This window comes from Xyrauchen texanus, chromosome 12 (assembly GCF_025860055.1).
Source record: "Xyrauchen texanus isolate HMW12.3.18 chromosome 12, RBS_HiC_50CHRs, whole genome shotgun sequence".
NCBI lineage: Eukaryota > Metazoa > Chordata > Actinopteri > Cypriniformes > Catostomidae > Xyrauchen > Xyrauchen texanus.
In genome coordinates this window covers 4,184,563-4,199,464 of record NC_068287.1, presented here as the reverse complement: position 1 = coordinate 4,199,464, position 14,902 = coordinate 4,184,563, and the positions used below count along the sequence as shown (strand labels likewise).

Genomic DNA, 14,902 nt, shown 5'->3' with positions numbered 1-14,902 from the left:
TCCAAACAGTTGATTTGGCCACACCTAATGTTTTTGCTATCTCTCTGATGGGTTTGTTTTGATTTTTTAGCCTAATGATGGCTTGCTTCACTGATAGTGACAGCTCTTTGGATCTCATATTGAGAGTTGACAGCAACAGATTCCAAATGCTAATAGCACTGTAGGGTTTCTTGGTTCAGGTTTGGGGAATGTACAATTAATATTAATGATTGTAATCAATGATTAATCATACGGTTTGAACTAGATAACAATACATTCTAAATTGCCCCAAAACAGGGGTTATGTAGCCCAAAAGTCTGCTTCAGATATATATAGATAATTAAACACAACGAATTATAATTAATTAGGAATATACATCATATGCAGACAGGCTGTATTAATTTAATTAAACCCTCAATGGAATTGACCCGTAGGCTACCGCAACCAGTCAGTTCGTCCAGCGAACCGCTTTGCTAAATACTCCTGATCAATTCTCTTAAAGGTTTATTCTTAGTTATAAGCTTATTCATCAAAAGCACGTTAACTTTGATAATATCAGCTCGAAGCTTAAAATCGCACATTAAAGAAGCTTTGTTTTATGACCAACAAACACAGACAATCAAGCATATAATTGGATTTAATACAAGGAACTAGGATATATCACTACACTTGACAAACAGACACTTAACATGTAACATAAAATAAACAAAATAAACAGACTAGAAGCAATAAGGAAAATAAAGAGATTATTAAGGATAGCCAACTTATTACAACAGTTAACCCTTTTTGAGCCAGCACGGAAGTTTACACACTGTAACGCATTCGAATTTCAATGAAATAATATTGCACAATGGACTTTTGTGTCGCTGAGCAAGTATGTCGTGTCCTTGTGGCTTCGTGAGATAGGCTTTCTGTCGGTGCTTCCAGAGCATGGGTTGGTCGCGGAAGTTCGAAGCGTCTTAGAGGGTAACTGTTGCAGAGTCGACGGGTGTTCCGGAGGGTTGCAGAGTTCCGGAGAGTTGAAATGTTCAGGGGAGTCCAAGGGAGGGGAGGAGAGATGAAGTAAGTTGGGAGTTGGGAGCAGCCAAGAAGAAGGAGAAGATAAGAGAACGAAGTGCCAGTGTGGATGCAATTTATAACCTTAGAAAACGTGTCCCACCTCTCATTGTCTCGACCAATAAGAAGGGTGGAAGTTCCAGGTGGGAATTTGGTTTATTGCTCTTTGTTCTAAGGGTGCTCCTTGGTGTGCACCCTGGAGGGGTGGTAGCCAATGAAGAAACTAGGAAATATTCTTGTAATACTAATATGTTGTTGTTATCGACATATCATGTACACAGTCATTTCGATCTTCAAAAAACCAAGTTATAGAGACCAAATGTGCCACACATATGATTTCGGTTAACCATAGTATGCAAAGTCTGAAACATTAACCCATTAGAGTTTGCAAGAAAACATAGACCAAACAACATAAAGGGAAATCATGAGATGGAACATTAGATACACGTCAATACATTTATCACATGGATATATATATAGAATATATAGGATTACAAGGGTTCATTTCTCCTTCTCAGTAAGAATTAAGTGAGAATCAGCAATCTCTGCACATTCCTTTGGAGGTCGTAAAAGTCTCCCTTATTTTGGGCATGAGATGGTCCCTTTGTCCCGTCAAGGCTCATTTGCATGACCGGGTCCGGCTTTGGCTTGAATAACTCAAAAGATGGTAAAACATGGCAGAATACAATTCTAAGGTAATCTTATATTTATATTCAGCTAGGACAAGTCGTAAGGTTTAATTTGATACCAAGAAATGTGTATTTAGTACACTTAAAAGTGGATATACACTCTTAGGCTATTAAATATACGGCCTCAGAGTTTTACTACACAACTAAACAAATTTCCACTAGTTTTGATCTATCATCAGAAATACACAACGTACAGGGATTACACATATTTCCTTAAGAATAAACATTTCTAGGTTTTAACTGAAAGACACACACACACACACACACACATTTTACGTTCAAAGTCTCACATGGCTTTTCTCACATGGTAAAGCACGCGGTGTGAGGCGAGTCACATGGAAAGGGGGGGGCTTTTCAATAGCTGGAGTGTCTCTTTGTCAATAGTGCATTGTGCTGTGGAGACTAGTTGGTGCTATTTCAGTGATTAGGGGAGTTTTAACAGTGGGTTCTTTGTTATTCAGAATGATTAGTCCATCACGGGAAGTTCAAAGCATCTTAGGAGTAACGGTTGAAACTGAGAGAGAGTCCTTTCACCCGGAAGATATCGGACTGCTCCAAAAACGTAGAGTGTTGAGCTTTGTCCGAAGACAAGGAAAAGACTGAGATAAACGCCAAATAAAACAAAAGACATGTCTGACGAGAGTTTAAAGAGAAGTTGAAGAAAACTTGAAGAGGATCAGAAGAGAAAAAGGAGTAAGAAAGCAAGAGAGCAAACGGGTAAGAGAGACAAGAGAGAAGAGAGGACAAAGAGAGAGCGATTCCACACCAGATCCTGACTTTTAAGGTAGGGAGGTCACGCCTCCTTTGGGAGGAATGACCCAATGAGGCTCCTCAGTTTTGGCGCGAGATGGTTCCCTTTGTCTTGTCAAGGCTCGACATTTGCCTAATTTACAACAGGGTCCGGATGTGGTTTAAATCACTCAAAAGATTGTAAAACATAGCAGAATACATTTTAATGTAACCTTATATATATATTCAGCTAGGGCGAGTCGTAAGATTTAATTTGATACCAAGAAACTTGTATTTGGTACACTTAAAAGTGAATATGTACTCTTAGACTCTTTATATAAGCCCTCAGAGTTTAACTACACAACTAAACAATCTTAACTAGTTTGATATAACAGCAGAAATACCCAAGCATACGGGAATAAAACATATTTCCCCAAAAATAAGCCATTTCTGGGTTTTAAATGGTAGGAACGTGTGTGTGTATAGATTTTCAGTGTGTAGATGGCGATATCAAGAGTGTCTCTGGAGAGGCTGTTTGGGTTGTAAAAACGTCAAGAAAGCATTCTAACTCCCAGACTCGCTTGCGCTACCCGGTGATTTAGATGGGGAGGATCAGAGTGTGGGTTTCTAGGACCCTTAGTAAAAATGTGTGCATTGCATTCAGAATTAATGAGTTCATGATTTTCCGTTCATACTCTACAGCACACTTGAAATGAACTCTGGACCTTTTATCTGCTCCTTGTAAATGGGATAATGAGGGAATAACACACACCTGGCCATGGAACAGCTGAGCAGCCAATTGTCCCATTACTTTTGGTCCCTTAAAAAGTGGGAGGCACATATACAAACTGTAGTAATTCCTACACCGTTCACCTGATTTGGATGTAAATACCCTCAAATTAAAGCTGAAAGTCTGCAGTTAAAGCACATCTTGTTTGTTTCATTTCAAATCCATTGTGGTGGTGTATAGAGCCAAAAAGATTAGAATTGTGTCGATGTCCCAATATTTATGGACTTGACTGTATGTGGCAGCGGGGGCGTGGTCAAGCGCACGTCCGGGAGAGAAAAGCGGTAAGGGCGCTTACACCTGAGCTAAATTATACCTAACACCTGTTAGACATTATTAGACATTAGACATTTCAGCACGGGGAGAGCGGCATAAAAGTGGCAGCCACAGAACCTTTGAGGGAGAGAGTCTGACACAAGGAAGCCTGCTGTGTTCCTTAGTGTGATATAGCCTGAGAGATTGTTTGTGTAAAGTACTGAGAGATTGTTTGTGTAAAGTACTCTGTGTGTACACAGTGTATTGCAGCCTGCTTCGTATGTGACTGCGTAGCCGCAGACCTGTCAAGAGTGCCCACGTGTCCACCTTTCAAAAGAGTTCCTACAATGGTCATGCGAGTGTCGGAACTGGAGCAGTGGAACAAGGTCGCCAGGTCCGATGAGTCATTTTTCTTTTAAATCATGTGGACGGCCGTTTACCTGGGGAAGTTATGGCATTAGGATGCACTGTTGGAAAATGACACGCCATTGGTGGATTTGTGATGCTTTGGCAATGTTTTACTGGGAAACCCTTGGTACGGTCATTCATGTGGACCTCATTTTGACAGTGGCCTCTTTTTAAAAAAAAAACATTTTTTATACACCCTGCCACACAGCACGCATTGTTTGGGAATGTTTGAGGAACATGATGAAGAGTTGAAAGGCGTTGGCCTGGCCTCCAAATTTCCCAGATCTCAATTCGATTGAGCATCTGTAGGATGTGCTGGACCAACAAGTCTGATCCATGGCGGCTTTACCTTGCAACTTACAGGACTAGAAGGATCTGCTGCTAATGTCTTTGTGCCAGATACAACAAGACACCTTCAGGGGTCTTGTAGAGTCCTTGCCTCAGAGGGTCGGTGCTGTTTTGGCGTCAAGCAGAAGACCAACAGCATATTAGGCATGTGTTCATAATATTTTGGCTCATCAGTGTAGGCTAAATGTTCATTTATAACATTTCCTCAAATAGAAGGGGTAATGACATACTCTTTTTTTTTTTTAATTTTTAAAAAAAAAATAATTGTATTATTTTCCCAGAGGTCCACTTATAATGTTAGTATAGACATTTTACACAATAACAGTCATCATTTAGTCATATTTAATAATTTTCCACCCTGTCTCTGGCCCTCTGAAATACTCCATTGTAAGATGTCTGGCCCTTTACGACGTCAGTATAAACGCCCACTGTTGTGATTGGGTAACATCATGAAGCCCTTCCAATGAAGCCATATTTGAAACTGAAGAAAAAATCCAAAGAAAATGAATAAACTCCACAAGACCACAACATTTATAAAACTAAGTTTCAGGATTAACATATAACCCACATCCAACACATTTCATCTGAATATATTAAACTGTTCACTCAAGCAGCACCATAAACTATCAAATAGTCATGCCATATGAAATATTTAATTCAATTGTTTACTGTTCAATAACAGTTTCTGTGACTGGTTCACAAGCAATCACACTCATAATATGAGCTGAAAACATACAATCATCGCTGAGATGTTCTGAATACACAAACGTAAACATTGCATGGTGGTGGCGTTGGGCTGCATCAACCGGCTTCAACAGGCAAAACAGAGATGCTAGTCTTAACATCTCACATTTTCCATGTTTGTTTAGACACAGGACTGCATGTGTTTCTCCCAGTCGCTGGCAGCAGCAGAATGACACACGTTTTTGAAAGTTATGTTTGTACCACTCTTAACATGCAGCTCACATCGCCAAAAATGAATCAAAATGATCAAAGACGTCCAACAAGTGCATATTTACAAAAGACCTACCATTAAAATTAGCACAGATGGGTGCACAAATGGACCAGGATGCTTTTAAAACAGCACAACAGCAAGACATAATGGGGTCTCCAATTTAGAGTTATAACTTGATATCTTGTCTTTTCAAAGGGGTGCAATATGTATGATGACGGTCAAAGCCGTGCACGTTTATGTAGAAAAACATTTAAATCTTGACAGGCACATGAAGGTGTCCTGTGTATGTCCACTTTGGATGAATCTCCCATGTGAGGCCCCATCTGTCCTCTTCACCTGTGTGATTGACTGAGCACCAGTGGACGGGCCAATTGTGCAATGACGGAAATTAGGCGTTGCATATGCAGATGTCACTAGTTCCACGAATTCCAAACAAGCTGTTTTTGCAGCTTGGTTTAATGAAATGCTCTTTTTCTATAAAGAAAAATGACCACGATATGTCAAAAAGATTAAAGAAAATGTTATTCCTTGTCATGACCCTTTAAATAAGAATGGAATGAAATCGGAATCGAATTGAATCAAGAGTTTGTGAATCAGAATCAAATTGAATCTAGAAAATCGGTATCGATACACAGCCCTTAATTTGCAACCACGTTGTGATTGTTGTTACTAAATCATACATTCGGGTCATAGGACAATGCTGATTTTTGCTGTTTTTGCAGCTTGGTTTAATGAAATGCTCTTTTTCTATAAATAAAAATGACCACGATATGTCAAAAAGATTAAGGAAAATGTTATTCCTTGTCATGGCCCTTTAAATAAGAATGGAATGAAATCGGAATCGAATTGAATCAAGAGCTTGTGAATCAGAATCAAATTGAATCTAGAAAATCGGTATCGATACCCAGCCCTTAATTTGCAACCATGTTGTGATTGTTGTTACTAAATCATACATTCGGGTCATAGGACAATGCTGAAATAAAAAAAAGATGGCAGAGTACTACGAGTCGGATGGCTCTTTTCAGCTGTAAGTGCTATAGATCCCTGGAAGTTCTTCCTCGTTATTTGCTACCACGCTATGGTTGATGTTACTGCATCAAACGTTCGGGTCACAGGGCAATGCTTACGTTCCTGTATGAAGTAAGACCGGAAATGTGTACATGCTACTTTGGTTTTGGTGGAGTAGGAAGTTCTTCACCATTAATTGAAATAAAATCGAAATCACTATATGACGTAATGCAATTATCAAACCACAAAAGCTGTGATTTGTATTACGTTAATGAACAGTCTGCACACTCTGCTCACTGTATCTAATTACTTCTTAATAATTAACTTGCTCTAAAACAATTATGATTATAATAAATGTGTGTAAGGTGGGCTGAGATCCTATCACAAATGGACAAAAACAGTACAGGTACACAGTGAACAGATATAATGTGAAGGTGATCTCTATGTTTACAGTATTTTTTATTTATTTAGTCTGGCTCTTAAATGTGAACACCCTTTCTTAAACAGTATTTCTCTTGGCAGCAGAGCATGTTTGCACATGACTTCATTTTCATCACTTCGTTTTTTAATGTTATTAATCAAATCACATTTGAACATGCTGTCATTGTGTGTTTTTAGTGGATGAATGCATATTCATCTTATGAATCAAATGTTGCTTATGTCTTTTTTATGTTGTTATATGTTGATCTTTAGCACAGGTCGGACTCATGCACATTGGTGTGTTTATTCTGCTGCTGTTGAGTGGAGAGAGGAACTTTGGTGTGCGTCTGAATAAGCCGTACTCTCTCCACGTAACCATGGACATCCCTGTGTTCACTGGCACACATGCTGACCTGCTCATTGTGGTGAGACAGTCATTCCAGCTTTTTTTATACAACAACTGAGTTTCCTGTTTTAATATGGTTTGTCTTACAAACCTCTGAAGAACATTTCCAAAAAGTTATATCTTCCATAAACAATATAAAGCTTTTTTTTTTTTTTTTTTGGAAAATCGATTTTGAGTTGGGAAAAAAAAAAACAATTTCCCTCCAATTCTCATTACTGTAATGTAAAAAAAGTCCTCTTATTTTTGTAATTTTAATAGTCCTAAATACTCGCCGGTTCTCCGATACACCGTAGCTTGATCCTCAGCCATCCTCTAATGGACGACAGGGGCCGTACCTCCGCTCTCAGGTGGCCGGGCTCCTCCATCCCCCAGGCGAATGGCCGCGGCTGCTCCATGGGGGCGGATGGTAGTGGCGAGGACTCTACTACAGCGCATCCCTCCTCCTTCCCGGGTTTTGGCACAGTTTAAGGGGTTTTATTTAGGTAAATAAATGCTTTAACGGCGTTCATTATATTAATCTTCAACATATGAAGGTGCGGGGAGGAGTCTGGTATGATAAAACACTGTAACAGTGCCACCTACTGTACAGGAGTGAAATAGTTTTTCATTCATGTGTTAACGGACTTCCGTCAGAGGATAGTTTTGCAAAATCGTTGCAGATTTGGTGTGAACAGGCCTTTAGGGTTTGCGTTAAGGTTGCCAGTATAACTACTGATGTAATTAAATGCAATTACTTTAAATGTAAGTACAATGCAACAACACGTATTTACATAATAAATACATTTTATCAACTGCTTAAGAACATAGGAGTAAAAGACACCTAATGTACTGTAAAGTGGATCCTTATTTTTTGACCTGTTCTGTTGCTTCAAAATCATGCAAAATGTTTTATTTTGACCCCCCTCTGCAAATTATGGATTAGTTAGTAAATATTGATTCATGGCATTTAATATTTTTGCTTTCATCATCATTTATGTTTGTTTCTTTTGAAAAAGTATGAACAAAATCAAAAAGTGCAGGTGGGGACATTTCTGAAATTTGGTTGAGGTGACATGGAATAACCCAGCTCCTCTATCTCTGTAGCATATATTTTTTAAAATGTATCTTTTTTAAAGTTCTTTTAAAGTGCACTCAGTAATTTTTTCCTCTTTAAAAAAGTTGAATGTTGCAATACATGTATGAAATCATGAGCACTCACATTAAAATGATGACTCACAGTCATATCAGTAACATTATAAAAGCTGTTTTATTCTACATGGAGAGGGTCCACACATGGGGGCGGCCATTTTATGATCACATGACCAGCTGAATACTACTCACTTAATCTCAGTAACCGTCCTGTTATTTGACACTTTCACTCATTGATTAAAGTAATCATGACTGACTGTGAATACTACATTTCTACAATGACATCTGAAACTGAAAACTATTGATTTTAAATGATGCTACATCCGAGCCACTAGGTGTCACTGTGCGTCCAAGATGACACAAAGACAAAAGATACTGAGTGGATCTTTAACTGCTGAAATTGCTTTTATAACTTCATTAACAGAGTTTTTTCTGGTATTGCCATAATTTCTGTAGGTTTTCCACAAGATAATAACCAGTGGCCATCAGCGGTTACAGCCGCTTTATGACTGCCTGCTCACTATTGTGGTGAATGGTGAGTATTAACAGTTTGACTGGACAGTTTGCACAGGGCTTTACTTGGATTCAGATTTCATAGTATGCTTTTGCGCCAGACCAATTTATAGAGTTGTCCGAGTGTGTGGTGATTTAATTTTCTTAGAATTCTAGTTAGTTTCCTGAGACCTAAAAACATTGCACACATAGACTGTGTTTTAAATGTAATCATGAGATTAGTGCTACAAACGTTTCATTGTCCAGAATGTTTCTGCATGACAGTCAAACATGATGTTACCTTGCTCAACCCACCCATAACACCTTGTTTTTGTTTAGTGTCTCCCTATCTGAAGAGTCTTTCCATGGTGGCGGCTAACAAGCTCCTTCATCTTCTGGAAGCGTTCTCCACAAACTGGTTCCTGTTCTCCGCTCCTCAGAACCATCATCTGGTCTTCTTCATTCTGGAGGCCTTCAACAACATCATTCAGTACCAGTTTGATGGTAACATCGGTTACACAATGATGTTTTTCTAGTCAAGACTTATTCTAAAGTCTTGAAGAACATTCTTGAAGAATGTGTATGCTTTATGAACTAACACGAACTAACAATTGTATGTTTTTATATTTTACATTAACTCTTTCCCCGCCAAACACGGAATTTTCCGTGTTTTATGAAAACACGCTTCCCCGCCAAACACGGAATTTTCCGGGTTTCCGTGTTTTAGGTGTTATACGGTAAGGAAGACCCCTGCGCATGTTTTGAAAGAGTACGCAACTCTTTGATCAAAGAAACAGACTGCGATCGTCTCAAACATGAAGAAGTGGAGTATTGAGAAGCTCAAAATATCAGACATAAACATGCCTTTTTATCAGCTTTTTGTCTGAAATGTTGTTTTTTGACAAAACCGACCTCTGTTCAAGTCGCAATAAAAAAAGAACATATGAAGATAAAATAAAATCGTTTTTTTTTGCCTAAAAGCAGAGGCTCAGATCTTTATTGTGATATATAGCATCTTCATATATTCATGGAAGAAAATATTCTGCGGGCCATTAAAGTTTAGCGAAAATCGTCAAAAACCCTGGCGGTGGCTGGCAACTTTTTTTTAAAAACGCTGGCGGGGAAAGAGTTAACAAAGATAAATAAATGCTGTCAAAAAAGTGTTGTTCATTATTAGTTCATGAAACCTAATGCATTAACTAACGTTAGAGGTTTAGTTCACCCATTTACTCACCCTCGTGACATCCCAGACTTTTTTTCTTCTACTGAACACAAATGAAGATTTTTAGAAGAATATCTCCGCTCTGTAGGTCCATACAATGCAAATGAATGGGTACCAAATATTTGAAGCTTCAAAAGCACATAAAGGCAGCAGGAAAGTAATCCAGAAGACTACAGTGGTTAAATCTATATCTTCAGAAGTAATGTTAAGTGTGGGTGAGAAACAGATCAGTATTTAATTCACATTCACTTTCCTCTGCTAATGTTTCAATCAGGTAACTGTAATTTGGTGTACGCCATCATTCGGAAGCGCAATGTTTTCCATCAGCTGGCCAACCTGCCGTCTGACCCCGCCTCCATCCAGAAGGCACTGCAGAGGAAGAGGAAGTCACCTGATGCCATTTCTCGGACCAGCTCACAGGAAACCATGTCCATGGAGGGCTCTCGCCCGGCCGTGCCCGCTGAGCCGGGCACACTTAAGACCAGTCTGGTGGCCATGCCAGGTAGCTCTACTCATTACTGTACTTACTTATGTACTACAAATAAACTATTAGTATATATATATATACACAGAGAGAGAGAGAGAGAGAGAGAGAGATTTAAATATTTAATAAATTAAATAACATAACTATTAGCTTGATGAAAACAGTCAACACAACAATGTTTAAATTTTGTAAGTGGAATGACATTGTTGGCACAGTTAACATGAACCAACAATGAACAAAACCTTTGTAGCATTTATTAATCCTGGTAAATGTTAATCTGTACACATACTAATAATTTTATTTTCATTAAAATGTGTATACATTAACTTTAGTTAATGTATTATGAACTAAGTTGAACTAACAATGACAATTTTTTATTTATAAATGCATTATAAATGTATAAATGAGGTAAAAAAAGTAATTAATTGTTAGTTCATGATAAATAATACATTAATTAATGTTAACAAATAGAACATTATTGTAATGTGTTACCAAAATTCCTTTTACTACAGTTAATTGAATATCAATTCAACATATTATGTAAAAGATCTGACGTTGCATGGGACTCGCCATTTGATTTGTTTAAAACTAGCAAACTTTTCATGTTATGTTTCTGTTAGCTCTTACACTGCCTGACCAAAAAAAAAAAGTCTCATACTCTTAATATTTCGTTGGACCACCTTTAGCTTTGACTATGGCGCACATTCGTCATGGAATTGTTTCAACAAACTTATGCATCATCACAACATTAATTTCCACTCAGAGTTGTATTCATTTTTGTCCGAGATCTTGTATCGATGACGGGAGAGTCAAACCACTCGTCCGTCTTCTCCAGCACATCCCAAAGACTTTCAATGGGGTTAAGGTCAGGACTCTGTTGTGGCCAATTCATGTGTGAAAATGATTCCTCATGCTCCCTGAACCACTCTTTCACAATTTGAGCCCGATGAATCTTAGTATTGTCATCCTGGAATATGCCTGTGCCGTCAGGGAAGAAAAAACCTATTGATGGTTTACCTGGTCATTCAGATAGTCAGCTGACTTCATTTTATTCCTGCATAATATTGATGAGCCATGACCTGACCAGTTGAAGCAACCCCAGATCACTGCCTCCAGAGGCTTGTACAGTGGGCACTATACATGACTGATGTATCACTTTGTTCTTCCCTTCTTATCTTGATGCGCCCATCGCTTTGTTTTAGGGTAAATCTGGACTCATCAGGCCACATGACCTTTTTCTATTAATCCACAGTCCAATCTTTATGCTCCCTACCAAACTAAAGTTGTATTTCTTCCCGATTAGCCTCACTAACAAGTGGCTTTCTTGTGGCCACACAGATGTTTAGTCCCAAACATAAAAGTTCTCGTCACATTGTGCATGTGGATCTGCTCTTACTCTCAGTATTAAACATAGCCGTGAGTTCTACTGTCAATTTTATACGATGTGACTTCACCTAGCGTTTTAGAGATCTCCGATCAAGACCTTTCAAGATTTTTATCTGATTGTATTTCTTCCGTGAAGCTGAGGGTTTACTACTATAAATGCCATACTACTACTCTGACATGGTTGTTTAAGAAATGAGAAGCTACACACTGCATCAGTTAAAAGAATTGTTGCTGAAAATTATTAAGCACTGCAATAATGATCCAATCATAGGCTCTTAAGTATCTGCTAATTTCAATCCAAACTGCATTTTATTTTTGGTCAAGCAATGTAGTTTATCTACCGTAATTTCCGGACTATAAGCCGCAACTTTTTTCCCACGCTTTGAACCTCGCGTCTTATACAATGACGCGGCTAATATATGGATTTTTCCCGCTTTCAAATTTTATATATAAAAAAAAAAACATTCTGTGACGTGCTCACTTTTTTGGCGGCGTGAAGCTTTCATTAGACCACACCACCAGTGTGACAGTTTTCAGCAGGGCACTTGACATTCCAGGTAAGGCTTTTAATGGCCACAGCAATGTTTACAATAAATTTTATAAAGTTTCTCAATTCTTCTATGCGCCAACACTAGACTGACGTGTGTCACTCTCTCAGCTCTGTGGCTGCTGCCTTTTTATGCCGCTCTCCCCATGCTTACTAAAATTAGACACCGGTGTTAGACATAATTTAGCTCAGGTGTAAGCGCCCTTACCGCTTTTCTCTCCCGGACGGGCGCTTGACCACGCCCCCGCTGCCACACCGTGTTTCCTTAAAGCCTATTTATTTTTGTTACAAGCCGTGTTTCGTTAAAGCCTGAGTAAAGTTCATTTGTTTCAATGTACCGGTAGGCACCTGCGGCTTATAGACAGGTGCGGCTTATTTATGTTCAAAATAATATATGGACTCTACAAGACCCCTGAAGGTATCTGGCACCAACACTTTAGCAGCAGATCCTTCAAGTCCTGTAAGTTGTGAAGTTGAACCCCCATGGATCGGACTTGTTGGTCATCCCACAGATGCTCAATCAGATTGAGATCTGGGGAATTTGCAAGCCAGGGCAACACCTTGAACTCTTCATCATGTTCCTCAAACCATTCCTGAACAATGTGTGTGGTGTGGCAACACTTATTATCCTGCTGAAAGAGGCCACTGCCATCAGGGAATATCATTGCCATAAAGGGGTGTATCTGGTCTGCAATGATGTTTAGGGTGGTGGCATGAAAACATGAAAGGCCAGACCTAGGGTTGCAAGGTGTGTTGTGACACATTCCTCCCGTAACCATCACAAAACGTTTCTGTGACTTGTGCCACAGTAAACCTTCGGTTGGTTCAGACCAGACAGTTGCCCTCGTGCATAGATGAGCCTTGGGCACCCAGCACCCTGTTGCTGGTTTGTGGTTTGTCCCTCCTCGGACCACTGTCGGCAGTTACTCACCCCTGCTGACCGGGAGCAACCCACAAGTCTTGCCATTTCAGAGCTGCTCTGATCCAGTCTTCTGGTCATAACAATTTGGCCTTTGTCAATGTCACTCAGGTCTTTACTCCTGCTCATTTCTCCTGCATTCAACACATTGACTACAAGAACTGATTGTTCACTGACCATCTAATCTACCCAGACCTTGACATTTGGCCTTGTTAGGAGATGATCAACGTTATTCACTTCACCTGTGAGTGGTTATAATGTTTTGGCTCATCAGTGTATAATAGTTTCACTACAAGACCAAAATGGGATTAGTGCCAAAATCGTATCTATGATTGGCACAGGAATCTTTGGGAAGTGTAGTTCTCTTGGTGATTGATGTCAGCAGAAGGTGAGAAGAAAAATAAAGTAAAAAAAAAAATCTTAACGTGGATCAGTGCTTGTAAGCGCAGCATATTTCCTGTTTATTTACAGGGAGAATACTGGAAACGGTAAAATGCTAATTTTGTGTTCAGTATTACAAAGTCTAGAGTACAGAGTCTTCTCTGACTTACTCTCTTTAGGCATCGACAAACTGACGGAGAAGTCACAGGTTTCAGAGGATGGTACCATGATAACTGTGCCTCTGACAGAATCACCACAAACCCCTGAACACAGCGGGACCGCCGGAGCCAGTGACACTGAGTCAATCTCAGGACGAGACAATGAGGTCAGAGGAGAACACGCATTCACTGTACATGTCATATTTATTAAATGAATGAGATATCAGTGGTGATATATCTTTTCAGGATGTGTTTTACACTGAAGCAGAGATGGCGAGGAGACGTCTGTCCAGCACATCATCTTCTGTCAGCCACTGGAATCCCAAACCAGACTGGGTAAGCAGACTTTCATCATCACATTCATTCACTGTGATCTCCTAGAATATACAGTGTGAAATTGGGGGAATGGACAAAAATATACCTGCTTTATGGAAACCCAAATTGACTTAAAATCATGTGCAGGTGATGAATTGGTGATATGCAAAAACAATGATATCGCTTGCAGAAGTACATAACTAGTGAAAACTGTAGTTCTTGATATCTATAACTGCATTTCTACACAAGTAGAATTTCACAATGATCCCACATTCACTTTATTTCAAAACAATTACAAAAAGTTGACAAATCAAAAGTTTAAATTCCAATTTCGCATATCAGCACTGCTCTACTTAATAGTAAAAATTAATTTTTTTATATATCAATAATTACATTGTTACTAGTGCAAATGTCCAGTCCAATTTTTACTTTTTGTAAAATGTTAATATGTTAGTGGCAATGTTAATATGTAGATGTCTGTAATGTGATTGTAACTAGGAAAAAACGTCTTTATAATTATCTTTAATTACTCTACAATTTGATGAAATCTGATATCCACATCTGAATTACACAATCTAACTTGCTGAAATACATTTACGAATATCAAAAATGAGCATTTACACTAGTTGCAATTCATTTGTTGATATGAAGAATGGACATTTGCACTAATAACCACAAAATTATTAATATAACATTTTTGCTGATATGTGAAATTCGATTTTCAAGTAGTAAGAAATTATTGTAGGATTAAGTTATTGTAACTTGTAATTAATTGAAATTAATTAAGAGTCAGTAATTGCATTTTAAACAGGAGTAAATGACAGATCAAT

At 38.7% G+C, this 14,902-nt stretch overlaps 1 protein-coding gene across 1 annotated transcript in view; it reads left to right on the top strand.

Moving 5' to 3' along the window:
- LOC127652751 (protein HID1-like) overlaps positions 1-14,902 on the top strand; it is a 49,383-nt gene that overhangs the window by 23,369 nt on the left and 11,112 nt on the right. The window contains exons 11-16 of the mRNA XM_052139104.1: positions 6,908-7,059; positions 8,625-8,703; positions 9,000-9,164; positions 10,157-10,384; positions 13,779-13,924; positions 14,004-14,093. Coding sequence (XP_051995064.1) covers positions 6,908-7,059; positions 8,625-8,703; positions 9,000-9,164; positions 10,157-10,384; positions 13,779-13,924; positions 14,004-14,093 — 860 coding nt within the window. The remainder of the gene's footprint in view (positions 1-6,907; positions 7,060-8,624; positions 8,704-8,999; positions 9,165-10,156; positions 10,385-13,778; positions 13,925-14,003; positions 14,094-14,902) is intronic.